The sequence below is a fragment of the Oncorhynchus nerka genome, linkage group LG3, assembly GCF_034236695.1.
Source record: "Oncorhynchus nerka isolate Pitt River linkage group LG3, Oner_Uvic_2.0, whole genome shotgun sequence".
NCBI classification, from domain to species: domain Eukaryota; kingdom Metazoa; phylum Chordata; class Actinopteri; order Salmoniformes; family Salmonidae; genus Oncorhynchus; species Oncorhynchus nerka.
In genome coordinates, this window is record NC_088398.1 from 24,973,256 (window position 1) to 24,991,038 (window position 17,783).

Consider the following 17,783-nt stretch of genomic DNA (forward strand, 5'->3'; position numbering starts at 1 on the left):
CTCTACTCTTCCCATGTCTTTGAGATGTTGTGATATAGGAGAACTATTGGATAGACTCAGACGAACTGAGGAGTGGTCATAGACTGTACGGAAGTACTCCGTGCGCATCAGACTTGCCTGACCTACTGCAGAGCGCTGAGTGGTTAGAGAGGTAATATCCCTAAGGAGAACATTGGTTAGCTCATGTCTAACATGCAACCGCTCCCCATATTCTGGTAGTCTATCCTTTTCCTTTTCTCACACTTTAAGATGTCCATTTAAGGCCATTCATGTCCTTTTCTTAGTATACGAACAACAACAACCAGTCTCAATCCCAAGTCAGTAAAATATAAGTGGCATTTTGAAACCGGGAGCACACATTCTTGTCGAAGTTAAAACGGTTGTAGTCTGTAATAATAGCAAGGTTTTGTTGACCTTGTTTGAGTCTCCTTTCCACACTTTGGAAAGGAGACTGAAAGATACAGCAGCTGTGTGTGTGTGTGTGTGTGTGTGTGTGTGTGTGTGTGTGTGTGTGTGTGTGTGTGTGTGTGTGTGTGTGTGTGTGTGCGTGCGTGTATATACGTGTTTGTGCTTAATCATAGAGTACACACAGACAAGCACGAGCTTGAACTCTACACGGAACACCTGTTGGGCAAAGTACACAGGGCGACGTCGCTGTCTAGTACGTCAAGGGCTCTCCTTGCCATGTTTACACCGGCTCAGCTCCAGCAGCCTAACGCTTACTCACCGACACTCTGATCCACTACGGCAGACTAATTCTCAACACATGATTATAGATGAAATGTTGAGAAATGGCACAAGTAGAGTAGCTATAGAGTCACATTTTTCAGCCCCTAAGACATGCATGTGTTTCCCATAAGAGGCACACGTGTTAGTAGTGTGCACTCCGGCTATAGATAGGCCTGTAATGCACTTGGTTTATTTGGTTGTCTCGTAAATATCACCCTTATATCCACACTTTGAAATCCTTTTTAGAATAACTTTCTCTGCTCATGTTCCTCATACCATTGTCTCGTCAATGGTTATGCCAGTGTTTTTATAATTGTGAAACATTAGATGGTTATGTCATCATTTGCTTGTGTAGCATACTTAGTGGGACTTGCTACAGTCTCCTCGACAGCCGGGGACCGTCTCTCTCATCTGTTGATGTAAGCACACTGCTTTGTCTGGCCACTCTGACCGTAGCCAAACACACGTTTTACAAGCAGATACTCTCATTGGGCGTTGGGACAGGGGAAGAGTGCTAGGGACTGTTCCCAGCGCGGAGTGCAACGGACGGTTTGTTTTGGAGTGAACCGAAGCGCGAGCAAAGTTTGGGCAGGGGATTAGCGGGCTGTCAGTGAAACCGGACCGAGGACTTTGTTTGGTGTGAGGGAGCCCTAACTAACCCATCTCTGGCGCACATCCTGAGTCAGAGCCTGATCAAACGGCATATAGTGCTGACTGAGTTGGCAGCAATGAGTAAACAACTTGCATAGACCCATACAGATAAAACAATAGCGGCAGATTGCTTTATCTCTATGCATAGAGAGAATCACATTTCATTGCTAGGGTTCTATCTCTACGGATTAACCTCGCTCTGTTGGGTCTCCAATCAGCCCACCAATTCGTCTATCGGGGGGGGGGGGAAGACTTCAACTCCAAACAACGGCCTAGAAAGAATTAAGAAAGTCAAAGGAAAAGGCAGTTGTGAGAAGCCACTCCGTTTTACCTACAGTATATAGCATTTGCAGCATCTGGATGTGTTTCCATTGAGATAAATGTCTTTCAGTTGCAAAAGGGAGTGTCTGTAGTCTACCAGAATGTATTACCAGTGGAGTATAAGTATCCTTACTGTAAGATATGACAGCATAAGCATACTTGTTGTCCTTGGTGGGGGAGGTAGTGCTTTCCTAGGAGTCTCTGTCAGGGGACTCTCACTCACTACTCTAGTGTTTGGGAATGTTATGAGCAGAAAGTGGTTTTTCTTAGTCACTGCGCCCCAAGCACAGAGAATATGGATTCCTTCCGGGAAACACTGTGAGAAATAGTCTAGATTGTAGTTCACTGAGTACCACTTCCACCCCCTACAACCTCCTCCCCCGGTCGTCGTCTGCGCAAACAGCAGCCCCCTCACCATCTTTTTAGGGGGTGGTGGTGATTGAAAGGGGGGTTGTCTTGCTTTGCTTTCTGGATTGAATCACTTGTGGAGCCCCAGGGTCGTACACTGACGTCATGCTCTCTCGCTGTGAGAGCCGGGTCCTGTGGCATCCGGAGTTCATTTACCCGTCAGGGCAGTCCGCTCGCCCCTTACGGATTGTTACTCTTGCGTTTTCAATACTACAAGACGTAAAGTCAAAACAACCCGTTCTGTCCTACCATAATATGTATTTATGTATCGGGCTGTGGAATATCGACAAGTGTAAAGTTCCCATCCGGAGTTTGGAGCCCTTTGGAGCCACTGGCTGCTACCTAATCTTAACTGATTGCTGGCAGGCGGGTTATTGTAGCTCAACCCCTCGTCTCCCGGGGGGCCATAAATAGACTTGTGGTTTGGATGTTGGGCCAAAGCTGCCTGGATGGGCCATGCAAGGGGGAAACAAGTGGGCTCCAGAATGCCCTGGATGATCCATTCCAGGTACCCGAAAGCTTGTATCCTCGGTTGTTTAGACATCTCCGACGCAATATTGGTCCAGCCTTCACAGAACTAGTGCTTACATCAAACATAAGTGCTTTCTGGCCGTACTTTGAACGACTTGTTTGCAAGCTACTGATACCAAAGAACAGGGAAAGGGCAATTCCTCCATTTTATTTTAGGTGAAGGATGATGTCAGAACACAGGCTAACCTCTACTTTCAGTACCGTATGAGTATGCACATGTTTGGAAAGCGAGGCTAGCGCATACCTGGTGTGGCTGATATGTTTTTGGTTTGATGGCGCAGGCTACATCTTAGACTTGTGTCATATGTGTAGACAAGCCATTGGCATGAAGCTAGCTAGCATTTACTTTGGCACGCTGAAGAAAGTATTGAACCGCGGGGCTGCGAGATCAAATTCCATCCAATCAACCGCGTTTGGGTTAATCCAAGATGGTTGTGAGTGATGCGAGAGCCCCAAGTTGAATGACTATGAAGTGAATAATGGCTGAGTCTCTCAGGTCCTCGGGGGATAGGTATCAGTTGCCTCATTGGTTGTAGAGATGTGGTAGGCTTGTGATGTGAACAAGAGGCAGCAAGAATCCCCAACAGTAACGCTCCCTAATTTATGGTTCTGTTTATTGAAGGGGGAGGAGAGGGGGTTGAAAGAGCTTCTCCAAAATGGGCAAAGGGGTGTCATTTCAGAGAGAACACATCAGTGTGTTATTTATGAACATTAGGAGCAGGTGAATACATTTTTATCTCGACTCCATCACCCGACTCATTTAACAGCCTTTGTCTCGGGGCAATTCCACATCAACAGAATGTTGGTTATTTTAAAATGTATGTCAAACAAAAACCAATGATTGCAAAGATCAACAAATCTTACAACTCTATGCACAAGGACTACTTTTAACAATTTCCACAAACATATTTACTTGAACAGTGGAATTGTCCCCCACCGAGAGCTGAAACAGTTGAGGTCTGATGTTGTCTTTGATCCAGGTGTGTGTGTGTGTGTGTGTGTGTGAACACAGGCAGCACTAGACTTCTAAAGTCTTGATTCATTATTTTATCAGACATTATTATTATTTCTGGGCGGCTGTAAATGGATACCCGGCTGCTTGTTTTGCCAGAGTGCTGTATCACTTACCACCAGGCTTTCCTTCAGCGACGCTGTAGTGTTTTGGCAACCAGATACAATTGCCATAATGCGCAAAAATGTTGTGTACTTCAGCTAAGATCTAGTATGCCATTAAACTGCTTTTCCTGTAAAAACAAAGTATAAATATAACATTACAGTATGTTAGGGAATATACACTACATCACCAATAGTATGTGGATACCTGCTCGTCGAACATCTCATTCCAAAATCATGGGCATTAATATGGAGTTGTTCCCACCGTTTGTTGCTATTAAGTTGGAAGCACCGAATAATCTAGAATGCCATTGTATGCGGTAGCATTAAGATGTCCCTTCACTGGAACTAAGGGGCCTAGACCGAACCATGAAAAACAGCCCCCTACCATTATTCCTCCTCCACCAACCTTTACATTTGGCACTATGCATGGAGTCTGTAGCGTTCTCCTGGCATCCGCCAAACCCGAGTCGTTCGTCGGACTGACAGATGGTGAAGCATGATTTATCACTCCAGAGTACGCATTTCCACTGCGCCAAAGTCCAATGGCGGCGAGCTTTACACCACTCCAGCTGACGCTTGGCATTGCGCATGGTGATTTTGGGCTTGTGTGCGGCTGCTCGGCTATGGAAATCCATTTCAAGCTCCCGACGAACAGTTATTGTATTGAAGTTGCTTCCAGAGACTGTTTGTAAGTTGGGAGTGAGTGTTGCAACCGAGTGAAGCTACGCGCTTCAGCACTCGGCACTGAGCTTGTGTTGGCCTACCACTTTGTGGTTGAGCCGTTGTTGCTCCTAGACGTTTCCATTTCACAATAACAACACTTACAGTTGACCGAGGCAGCTCTACCAGGGCAGAAATTTGACAAACTGACTTGTTGGAAAGATTTCATCCTATGACGGTGCCACATTGAAAGTCACTGAGCCCTTCAGTAAGGACATTATTTTACACCCCTTTTCTCCCAAATTACGGACTTGTCTCATCGTTATAACCCCCCCCCAGCAGTCTCGGGAGAGGCGAAGGTCGAGTCCTGCGTCATCCAAAACATGACTTGTCAAACCGCGCTTCTTAACACACATCCGCTTAACCCAGAAGCCAGCCGCACCAATGTGTCGGAGGAAACACTGTTCAACTGATGACCGAAGTCAGCCCGGCCTGCCACAAGGAGTCGCTAGGGCGCAATGAGCCAAGTAAAGTCCCCCTGGCCAAACCCTCCCCTAACCCGGACGACACTGGGCCAATTGTGCGCCGCCCTATGGGACTCCCGGTCACAGCCTGGGATCGAACCCGGGTCTGTAGTGCCTTTGACCGCTGCACCACTCAGGAGGCCCAGTAAGGCCATTCCACTGCCAATGTTTGTCTATGGAGATTGCATGTCTGTATGCTCGATTATATACACCTGTCAGCAACGGGTGTGTCTGAAATAGCTGCATCCACTCATTTGAAAGGGTGTCCATATTTTGTGGGCGGGCAGGCCGGCCTATCCTGGATTTTTGTTTTCACAAGAGTCAACTGTGATGAGTTTGACATGAGGGTAGTCGGTCTTCACCGCTGTCTCAGTTGGTGGTCCACGCAGATCTCCATTTCTTCCCAACATAAATGTATGCATTTACCATTTCATTCCTTTAATCTCACAGACCGTAGATTCAGAGGGGTTGATAGTGTTACGGAGGAGTGCAAGCAAAGCCCAGAGTGATGGCTCTGTGCAACTTCTGTTTCTGTGTGTGCATCTCACTTTCATCACACAGCAAAAAAAAGTTAATAGCTGCTTTGAACTACCTCTCATAAATGTCTCTCTCCATCTCCTGTTCCCTCTGTCTCCTCTTTCTCTCCCTGTCTCTCTCGCTCCATTGAGTGTTAAGGTTTAGTTAAACTTCAATTCAGTTAAAAGGTGAACAGTAGAAAGTGAAACGAATGACAGACAGCCAGAAAAATGCTTCCAAATGACACGTTTAACAAACAAAAACAATACAGGTGTTAACGTTGAGTTCACTGATGGGTACGGTGTCTCCTTTCTCCAACTCCCTCTCTCCACCCTGCATGTCCCCCTCTCCCCGCCTCCTTGCCGCTCGCCTTCCCTAGCACTAGGGGTTCATTTGAAAGGCTCATGTTCATGCCGATCCTGCTTTTCTGTTGCAGGGATGGAACAAGTCACAATGAGCGACCGGTTCGATTGCGACAACTGCAAGGAGTCCCTGTACGGACGCAAGTACATCCAGGCAGACGGGGGAGAGGGGGACAACCCCTACTGCATCCCCTGTTACGACAGCCTGTTCGCCAACACCTGCGACGAGTGCAAGGAGCTAATCGGCCATGACGCCAGGGTAAGACTTTCATTTTGGCTCCACTAGTGGGTCATGTTCATGAGGGCATGCAATTCTAGTTGAGTCATTTTAACACTGCAAACTGTTGTTACATGGTAATGAGTGGTAGTTAGGGGTCGTATCTCGATAATTATGCATTCTGTGTGCTAAATGAGGCAGTTGTCTTTCATGGTCTGAATGTGGCAGGGCAAGGTCTAGGCAAATTTAACATGCCATTACAGAGGTTTTCCAACCAAGCTCAACTAGCCAGCCATGCCATGTCAGACCATGAAATGTTGTGTGAGGAAAATGTCTCCTTGTTTCCCACAATGAATGCAGTTTTAATATTTCCTTAATGGCAAACACAAACAGATGAAGTTGATCATTTGCAACAGTAATAAGAGGGAGTGTATGCGGTGGGATAAGCATTGAGGGTGCGTGCTTGGCTAACACACACACACACACACACACAGGAGGCCAATGAGTTATCATCGACACCCTCAAAAGCAGCGAACACACAGTAAAGCCTGTGTTTGTCTTCGACCACACAAACTGTTGCTCTTCCCTGTCTGGAACTCACACACACACACACACACACACACACACACACACGCACACACACACACACACACACACTCACACATTCTCTCTCCCATCTCTCCTCTTTCCCGTCTCCTCTCTTACCCATCACCTCTCCCCTATTCCCTCTGTTCATAACCAGAAACCCCAGTGTTAGTTTGAGTTCTCCAGGTACTTGCAGTGTCAGGATGACCTGGGAGTCACCCAGAGTTGTTTTCATTACAGATCCGGAAACACTTTAAATTAGATGTATAATGCACTCTTTTCAGATAATTTACAATACTTGATCATTTGTCAATTTGGAACAGGTCACCAATGCAATTGTATTCAATGTACATGTGTAGCCAATAACTTCTACATAACATCCATTACATTGTGTGGCCTACATTACTGTACACTCCTTTCCAGGAAGTCCTAGGAATTTGTCTATAAATTGTCTTGGATGGAAGAATAGAATTGTACTTTATTGTCAATCTTGCGACGGTAACCAGTGCAGTTTAGGGGTTAAGTGGCTTGCTCAATGGCACAACGGTTGTGGATGGTAGCTTTGATTCTGATCTCGACTGTTGCCCTTGTTGTATCTCCAGGAGCTGTTCTACGAGGACCGGCACTACCACGAGCACTGTTTCCGTTGTTTCCGCTGTGACCGCTCGCTGGCGGACGAGCCCTTCACCAGCCAGGACGAGGCCCTGCTGTGCAACGACTGCTACTGCAACGAGTTCTCGTCCAAGTGTGTGGCCTGTGACAAGACTGTCATGCCAGGTACTGGGGGAGGCATGGAAACACTCTGCATGTAACACTGGAGGCTGGTGGAGGGAGAAATTGCTCATTGTGGGTGTAATGGAATGGAACTTTTCCATTCATTCCTTTCCAGCCATTACAACAAGCACGTCCTCCAATTTTTAAAGTGACACCAGCCTCCAGTGACATGAACACACTCACTCCTAGCATATATATTTAACATCGGCTACACTACGCGACACAAGACTAACCATGATCTCCCCCACATCCTTGGAAATGTAGTCCTCGCGTCACCCTGTTCATAGTGTTTAAGATGGTCTGAATATATAAGCTACTGAACATGAAAAGCACATAGGCTTTGTTGTAAAAGCTTGGGATCTAGAGAAAAATCTTTGACAACAGAACATTTGCACTTAGCCAGAGAAAGAGAGAGCAAATGTCAGAGAGACAAAGAAAGAGTTAGCAAGTCAGCGCGGCCGGGGCAGAATGTGACCGAGTAATTGCCCGTTTTCCTTACTTGCTGTCTCTGAGCCAAATCCCAGTGCCTTGGAGAGCGGCCAGGTATCTGACGATAACGAGATAAGCCCGTAAACTATTTCAGCACCGCCGTATCTATCAGCCAAAACGAAAAGACGTAAAAGAGCAAGTGATTCCAGGAAGAGTGTGGTGGAAGGTGGTCTTTTGTTGTTGTTGTTGTTGTGGTGGTTACTTTTCTTTTAGTTTAGACAAAAATTCCCATTACTGTATTCAGTATGCATTGATGGTGTTGGATATCTGGGAACCCTCGTTCAGTAATGACGGCAAAGACAAACCTATCATGTTTCCTGGAAAATAATGACATGTTTTAGTGCCAACCAGATTGGGTATAGTGTATTATTCTTTGGTCTCACTTTATTTGGAAAAATAATTTTTCTTTAATGAATCGGACGAGAGGGATTTACTCCAAACACCCGAACAGGCCCTCATCCCCGTCATTCGCAGGAGAATGAGACGGAGGTTTCGCAGAAGGAGATCGGGGTGCCTTGTGAGGATCCGGGCAACGAGTGACTAATCTGCCTTTGCCATCGGTACTATTGGCCAATGTACAATCGCTGGATAATAAAGTGACTGAACTAAAAGCACGTATATCCTACCAACATTAAAAACTGTAGTATCTTATGTTTCACCAAGTCGTGGCTGAACGGTGACATGAATAACATACATCTGAATGGGCTATACACTGTATCGGCAGGAGAGAACAGCAGCCTCTGGTAAGACCAGGCGTGACGGTCTATGTATATTTGTAAAAACTTGTCATACTCTAGCCACCCTAGTCATAGACTGTTCTCTCTGCTACCGCACGGCAAGCGGTACCGGAGCGCCAAGTCTAGTTCCAAGAGGCTAAGTTGACTGTGCCTTTAAACAGCTTGGAAAATGTCAGAACATGATGTCATGGCTTTAGAAGTTTCTGATAGGCTAATGGACATAATTTGAGTCAATTGGAGGTGTACCCGTGGATGTATTTCAAGGCCTACCTTGAAACTCAGTGCCTCTTTGTTTGACATCAAGATTGTAGACCTCCACAAGTCTGGTTCATCCTTGGGAGAAATTTCCAAACGACTAAAGGTACCACGTTCATCTGTACAAACAATAGTACGTACGCAAATATAAACACCATGGGCCCACCAGCCGTCATACCGCTCAGGAAGGAGACGCATTCTGTCTCCTAGAGATGAACGTACTTTGGTGCAAAAAGTGAACAGAACAACAGAAAAGGACCTTGTGAAGATGCTGGAGGAAACGGGTACAAAAGTATCTCTATCCACAGTAAAACGAGTCCTATATCGACAAAACCTGAAAGCCCGCTCAGCAAGGAAGTAGCCACTGCTTCAAAACCGGATCTTCCAAATGGACAAGGACCCCAAGCATACTACTAAAGTTGTGGCAAAATGGCTTAAGGACAACAAAGTCAAGGTATTGGAGTGGCCATCACAAAGCCCTGACATCAATCCCATAGAAAAGGTGTGTGCGAGCAAGGAGGTCAGGAGGAATGGGCCAAAATTCACCCATCTTATTGTGGGAAGCTTGTGGAAGGCTATCCAAAATTATTACGAGTGAAAAAACTGAGTTGTTAAATGTATTTGGCTAAGGTGTATGTAAACTTCCAACTTCAACTGTATTACCTCAATTACCTTGATTAATCGGTGCCCTCGCACATTGACTCTGTACAGGTACCCCCTGTATATAACCTCGCTATTGTTATTTTACTGCTGCTCTTTAAGTCTTTAAGCATTTCACTGTAAGGTCTACATCTTTTGTATTTGACGCATGTGACATACAATTTATTTGGATAGTCCAATACCAGTCAAAAGTTGTACACACCTACTCATTCAAGGGTTTTTCTTTATTTGTACTATTTTCTACTTTGTAGAATAATAGTGAAGACATCAAAACTATGAAATAACACATGGAATCATGTAGTAACCAAAAAAAGTGTTAAACAAATCAAAATATATTTTATATTTGAGATACTTCAAAGTAGCCACCCTTTGCCTTGATGACAGCTTTGCACACTATTGGTATTCTCTCAACCGGCTTCATGAGGTAGTCACCTGGAATGCATTTCAATTAACAGGTGTGCCTTGTTAAAAGTTAATTTGTGGATTGTCTTTAATGCGTTTGAGCCAATCAGTTGTGTTGTGACAAGGTAGGGGTGGTATACAGAAGGGTATATAGCCCTATCTGGTAAAAGACCAAGTCCATATTATTGCACGAACAGCTCAAATAAGCAAAGAGAAATGACAGTCCATCATTACGTTAAGACATGAAGGTCAGTCAACACAGAAAATTAAGAACTTTTTTCACATGCAGTCACAAACACCATCAAGCGCCATGATACCTGGCTCTCATGAGGACAGCCACAGGAAGGGAAGACCCAGAGTTGCCTCTGCTGCAGAGGAAAAGCTCGTTAGAGTTTCCAGTCTCAGAAATTGCAGCCCAAATAAATGCTTCAGAGTTCAAGTAACAGACACATCTGAACATCAACTGTTCAGAGGAGACTGTGTGAATCAGCCTTCGTGGTCAAATTGCTGCAAAGAAGCCACTACACTACTAAAGGACACCAATAAGAAGAAGAGACTTGCTTGAGAAATGGACATTAGACTGGTGGAAATCTGTCCTTTGGTCTCATAAATCCGAATTTGAGATTTTTGGTTCCAACCGCCGTGTCTTTTGTGAGACGCAGAGTAGATGTACGGATGATCTCCAGATGTGTGGTTCCCACCATGACGCATGGGGGTGGAGGTGTGATGGTGCTTTGCTGGTGACACTGTCAGTGATTTAATTAGAATTCAAGGCAAATTTAACCAGCATGGCTACCACAGCATTCTGCAGCATTACACCATCCCATCTGGTTTGCGCTTAGTGGGACTATTATTTGTTTTTCCACAGGACAATGACCAAACACACCTCCAGGCTGTGTAAGGGCTATTTGACCAAGATGTAGTGCTGCATCAGATGACCTGGCCTCCACAATCACCCGACCTCAAACTAATCGAGATAGTTTGGGATGACTTGGACCGCAAAGTGATGTAAAAGCAGCCAACAAGTGCTCAGCATATGTGGGAACCCCTTTAAGACTGTTGGAAAAGCGTTCCATATATTTTGATTTGGTTAACACTTTTTTGGTTACTACATGATTCTATATGTGTTATTTCATAGTTTTGATGTCTTCACTATTATTGTACAATGTAGAAAATAGTACAAATAAATAAAAACCCTTAAATGAGTAGGTGTGTCCAAACTTTTGACTGGTACTGTAGATGTACAGATAGTATGACCATCAACAAAGTATCTTTAGGGTCTAGGGTTAGAATAATGGTTAGGCTAAAGGTTAGTGTTAGTGGGTAGTTTGTTGAAATGTTGTTGACAGTTATTGAACATCTACACACCATATATTGTACTTGGGAATATCCAAATAAAGTGTTACCTATTATTCTGATGATGTGCGGTCAGTAGTGGCTTCTTGTCTAGGGTTTTGCCCTGTTGGCTTCACTTGGTAAAGCTCAGGTGTCATTTTCCTTAGAACTCCAAACCAAACTTAAATCCCCTCAAGAATACCCCCTAAGCCATTTTGAATGGAATCCTCAGAAGTACTCGGTCACTTAGATGGATCTGATAGAACAAGACCTGGGTTCAAATACTATTTGAAATCTGTCAAATACTTTAAGGATTTGCTTTAGCCTGCCTGGAATACCAGGTGGGTGGGGTTTGCACATTTCTGACTTTTCTATTGGTTCCATTGCAACAGGCAAGTTCACTCAAGCACATCTTTAAGTATGTGACATTGTTTCAGAAAGTATTTGAACCCAGGTCTGGATTGAGCCACAGTAATGTCGGTTTCCAGGAATATTCAGCCAGGCGGGGAAGTGTTGTGCACTCTTGACAGGGCCTTTTCTTTTTGTTCTCACTCAATTTTCCCTTCAACAAAATATTTCTTCAACAGTGGGACATTCTGTTGCTATTATCGCTGTCAACTGCCATGCATCTTCTGACTTGGACTTTCTTTTAATGTTTTTTTAATGCTTTTTACTTCAATATGGTCCTGTTGATCAATATTGATAAATACCTCCTTCTTTCTCACTTCATTTTTCTTTCCGATCTCTCTATCTCTACACTCCCAGGCACGAGGAAGTTGGAGTACGGTGGCTCCACATGGCACGAGGGCTGTTTTATCTGCCACAGCTGTGAGCAGCCCATCGGCTCTAAGTCCTTCATCCCAGACAAGGATGAACACTACTGTGTGTCCTGCTATGAGGATAAGTTCGCCCCGCGCTGCACCCGCTGCAAAAAGGTCTGTGTGGAAATTTTCCCCAAATTCCCTTTTTTTGTTCGGCAGAATTATATCCCTGCTTATTCCTTATTTCCTGATTCTGGGAACCTATGGAGTTGTGGCAAAAGCCTTAACAGAGGGTATCCATTTGGTATTTTTATTTTATTTTTTATCACATCTTTTGAGTGTGTTCCATTCTATCATTTTGACTTGTGGTCTTTGACTAACTAGGATGACCTTTGACCCTCTCTTCCCTCCAGGCCCTGGCTAAAGGGGGTGTGACATATCGGGATGAGCCATGGCACAAGGAGTGCTTTGTGTGTACGGGCTGCAAGGTGCAGCTGGCAGGGCAGCACTTCACCTCGCGCGAAGACAACCCTTACTGCCTCAAGTGCTTCGGCAGCCTATACTCTAAGAAGTGTGAGGCCTGCAGCAAGCCTATCACAGGTAGGGTCAAAGGTCATCGGCAGCTATTATGACCCAGGAGCATGGGACAGTTGAGAAAGGCTGCTATAGACATGTATTTTTTTCTGAGGATGCAGGTTTACTGAGTAACTGTTGGCCATGTTCCAGGCTGCCTACATAGCAGTCACGCACCAAATCTCAAAAAGGATGGATAGCATGGCGATCAATCATTGGTTATTTTTACTCGTGGCTACTGCATTGCAGATAATCTGGAACGTGGCCATTGATTACACATGTTTATGTATGGGAGGGGACCTCAGTGGCTACTTGTTGGTTGTTAAATAACTATTTAAATGTCTAAAATAACACCTTCCTGTCTTGTCTAGGTTTTGGCGGAGGGAAGTACATCTCATTTGAGGAGCGCCAGTGGCACCAGCCCTGCTTCACCTGCACAGAGTGCTCTGTCTCTCTGGTGGGGGCAGGCTTCTTCCCCAATGGAGACCAGATCCTGTGTCGCGACTGCAACACCAATAGCAATCTATAGACTACACACACACACACACACCGTATCGCCCCTCTCCTCACACACGCCCGCCTAGTTCAACCCCAGGGCCCCCCTCATCACTGCCAAGGTTGTTAACACAGCCCCACAGATTGCCTCTCAGGTCATACACACACACACACACACACACACACACACACACACCACACCTTGCTCACTAGACCACAGCTCAATCCCTCATCCTCCCCCTGTGTTTTCTGCTGCTTGCTGTCAAATACCAGAGCTAAGCATCAGGCTACTGAAGCACAGACACAGACAAAAATCAGCTAGACTAAAGTTGATCTAACTTGGCAGAGGCATGTTTTCATGACCAAATAGACCTATATTTCCTTCACCTGTATGTATGGGGTGACATTTTGGTCGGATTATGTTTGGTTTAACAGAGGGAAAAGTATTGTCTTTGGACAGAACTGAACCGTTCTGAACGTTAGCTGGACAATTTTAAAATGATTAGTGGTGTCATTTGATGGATTGCCAATGGTCTCCCAACCAAAAGAATGATGTACCAAAGAAATGTAATATCTGCCATAAACTAATTAACTGGTATTGGGGGGGGTCATGGATCCAAAATCACCGAAGAATTTAATTCCACTATCGCTACTCCAATGTTCTGTATTAGAGGCTGTAGCATTTTAATATGTGAGGATAACACTGACCAACATGCAAATAGTCCATCGAACATAGTTCGAAATCAATACTATTTTGATGTAGTTGCTATCTAGCCTGGAGAGGGGAGATCCACTCCAAGGCTTTCCTTCTCCACAGTAAGTCGTGACTATGTGGAAAAAAAGGGTTATGTGCCTTTAAAAAAAAAAAATGGCATACTTTATATGGTATGTATTATCAAACCAAAGAGAAAAGCTTCCAGCTATGCAAACTTGCTAGATTTTTCTATGAACGTATCACCACTAATCAATGAAAGCGGCACTTTGTAAAGCAGCTACAGAACACTGATATTTACTACATTGTAAATATGTTATGGAAGTAAAGTATGTTCGAGTGATTCAATGCTGAGAATTGCAGTTTTGTGCATATGACTGTTCTCCTATGTCAATTAGGTTTCAAAGCAGTATTTGCTGTCATGCTTTAGTTGTTACTTACCCTGTAGCCATATCATGATTATTTGAAGAGAATAATATGTTGCGGTCATTTGTTTATGCAGTTGTCAAACACTGCTCCAGAAAGTGAATGTCTTTATAGTATACTAAAGAATATGTCCAAGAGATGGGGGGGAAAAAAAGATAGATAGATATTGAGAGAACGTGAAAAGAAAGATGGCTTGGTGGTGCTGGAGAAAACCAATGAAGTCAGTTAAGGCATAAGTGAAATGCTGTCATGTATTTGCACTATGGCTAAAATATTCCCCTCGTTCCCATAGTCTGTGAACATACAATCGCAACTCAAGCATTTATATATGGAGCAACACCTAAACCACTCTGCCTTTTTTAACAACTATTGTTTACTTTTTTCCATGTTGACACTTATCTATGATATTTTTCATTAAGCATATTTCCTTTTTTTTGCCTTTTTGTATTTAATCTTTCTGTTACTATCGCTGTTGTTTGATAATGAATGGGCTAGTCCCAAAGAAGCTGAGCTGCATTTCATCAACTAAGTGGTATGCATGTCTTTGTCATTACCAGACATGGGTTCAAATCCTATTTGAAATAATTTCAAATACTTTATCTGGGCTTGATTGAGCTTGCCTGGCCCAATGGAACCAATGGAATAGTGGCAAAACTGCAAACCTCATCCATTTGCACTTCAGGCAGTCTAAGGCAAATGCTACAAGTATTTGGGAGATTTCAAATAGTATTTGAACCCAAATCTGGTCATTACTTGTTTGCCTAAAAATGTATATTGATTATTGCTGTTGATTGTCACTTATAGAAAAAAAAATCAAAAAAAGATCTTTATTTCATTATTTTGAGCTTTGATGCTGGCAAGTCAGAGTTGGCAAATGTGCTTTTTATGATTCTAAAAAAGATGGAGAAACACACCTGTGTGATGGAAGAGTTGATTCAAATCAGTTGAAAATGTATACTGTTAAATTTGTATGACCTGTTTATAAAATGTTATTAAAGAAATCTTAATTGAAACTTAGTAACTTTCATTTAAAAATAAAAAAGTTTAGTCGGAAACCAGATGTTTAAGACTTAGTTATAGTGAAACACCTCAAAGTTATATTTTGGTCTTTTAGTAGTGAATCTAGCTCTTTATGCTCTTAGCGGTTCAACTCTACCATCTCAAGACAGGTATTCGGTATGAAATACACTCCCTTTCTATATGAGTTGGTGGTGCCACCACAAAGCTTAATATAAAACCAGGTGACAGCAATGGTCTTGGTAAGTGGAGTGTGCCAAATATATTGCATGATGCTTCCTTGACTAGACTACTGACGTTACACAAAATTCAAAAGGATGTAAGGCACATTTCCGCATATGGCCAAATTGAACGTTTTTCCTTACCGTTTCATACACGTACTGTATGTGCTTATACGAATACATAAAAAAAAAACATGTAGGCTAAGAGGATTATGTTTATATTTGTAGCTACAGCCATCATAAGAAATAGATGACAATGATGGTCATGTCAACTAGTTATACTTTTTCCCAAACCGCTATGGTGGCGCAGTCCGAAATAAGTTGGCTCATAGTTCAATGATTGTGAGTTCTAATTCCACATGGGCCTGTATTTGCAATGTTCATCCCATGCCAACACAATTCTAATTCTCAAAAGTGAAAGCATACCTGTGAGATGGGTAGTAGTTGTAGGTTTTTATAAAGTACCCAAGACCAATCTGTGAGTTAATTTGATCATTGGAAAAAGAGGGACTGTGTAAATACTGCAATACAGGTTGGATTGAATTGAGCCCATCTTCATTGCACTTTTCTTCCTAGCACAATACTACAATAAATGTGAGTCCACATATCAAAGATTTTTCTGTGTGACATATGGGGGAATTGAACTTACTCTGCCAGTGGCAATAGATGTCAGGAACTCAGCACCTTGCCATGTAAACTAACTGTCCAAAGCCATATCTAGTTCTGATGCACATTATTTTATTATCAGAACATGCCAGTGGACCTCTGGTAAGTATGCTTTAGTGAAAAAGTGTTGGAATTAGGTACAACTAAATTTACCCACCCCCCAAAAATGAATATTTATGAGCAATTCCCACCACCCACAACTTCTCACCTGAGTGCATTTTTTGTATTTATTTGAAGGGGTTGGGTAAAGGCTGAAAGTGGGATTGAGAGTTTCCCTAATGTGTGGGTTGATGTTGTGCTAGTGATCTTGTACTGTATACAGTAAGTCATCCAGTTCGGCACTTGTTTGTGCAACTAGCTTTAGACAGTCAATGTATGTAATTCAAATTATATTTTTCTGGCAGTATAGTACATGTCCAGATTCCTAATTCTTTGTTGGCCGAGGTTCAGTGTAACCCAACCACTGGAAGCCTCTAAGCCTGATTCAGTATATAACACAAGGGTGTAGTAACTACACATCTTTGCTATGACAGTGTGTGTGTATGTATGTGTGTTTATGCTGAGTTGGCCATTTCATCGCCTTGATAAAGCCCACAGGCCAATAACAAACAGACCGCCAAATACTCTCTCCTGTGGGCATTGGTTCAATGTCTTTCTCTCTCCCTCCCGCCTTTCAGATTTTTTCACCAAAAAAGGAAATGGAAAACTTCGCTCATGGGAGGAGAGGAGGACTGGAGGGAGGGAGTGAAAGAGGGAGGATGAGCACATCTGGAGCTGCTCCATGGTAACTTTCACTCAGGGCCAGTTGCACACACATGGTCCCTCAGATTTATGGGAAGATGATTCCGGTAGTGAGGTGAGGGCTGATCGGAGGGGTCAGAGCAAGCCCATATGACTGAGCCATCTCAGAAACAGACATGGGATGAAGTTGTTTATATAGAAGCTGACCTTAAACATGGTATAGGCTACACAAGACTCTCGGGCTCTAAGAAGTTAGACTATATTTGTATTGACTGAAAGTGGCAGGGATGGAATTTAAAATAAATACGCAATCTAGCAGGGAATAAAAAAAAGATTCAGAGTAGTGTGGTATTAGTATATTGTATACATTTTTTTATAGTGACGACCTTATCCACATCGACGGGACCGCAGTGGAGAAGTTCCTCGGCGTACACATCCCTGACAATCTGAAATGGTCCACCCACACAGACAGTTGTGAAGAAGGCGCAACAGCGCCTCTTCAACCTCAGGAGGCTGAAGAAATTCAGCTTCAGTCTCCTAAGACCCTCACAATCTTTTACAGATGCACAATTGAGAGCATCCTGTCATCAAGGACAGCAACCACCCGAGCCACAGCCTGTTCACCCCGCTATCATCCAGAAGGCGAGGTACAGTACAGGTGCATCAAAGCTGAGACCGAGAGACTGAAAAACAGCTTCTATCTCAAGGCCATCAGACTGTTAAACAGCCGAGTGGCTGCTGCCAACATACTGACTCAACTCCAGCCACTTTAATAATGCTTCCGTCTTAAGGCCGTCAGACTGTTAAATAGCCATCACTAGCTGGCTACCACCCGGTTACCCAACCCTGCACCTTAGAGGCTGCTGTCCTATGTACATAGACCTGGAATCACTGGTCAC

General features: G+C 43.7%; 1 protein-coding gene across 1 annotated transcript in view; it reads left to right on the forward strand.

The window, feature by feature from the left end:
• LOC115105447 (four and a half LIM domains protein 3-like) overlaps positions 1 to 13,320 on the forward strand; it is a 41,046-nt gene extending 27,726 nt beyond the window's left edge. The window contains exons 2-6 of the mRNA XM_029627522.2: positions 5,893 to 6,077; positions 7,223 to 7,397; positions 12,038 to 12,207; positions 12,447 to 12,633; positions 12,978 to 13,320. Of these exons, the coding sequence (XP_029483382.1) occupies positions 5,893 to 6,077; positions 7,223 to 7,397; positions 12,038 to 12,207; positions 12,447 to 12,633; positions 12,978 to 13,135 (875 nt within the window). The 3' untranslated portion in view covers positions 13,136 to 13,320. The remainder of the gene's footprint in view (positions 1 to 5,892; positions 6,078 to 7,222; positions 7,398 to 12,037; positions 12,208 to 12,446; positions 12,634 to 12,977) is intronic.
• The last annotated feature ends 4,463 nt before the right edge of the window (positions 13,321 to 17,783 follow it).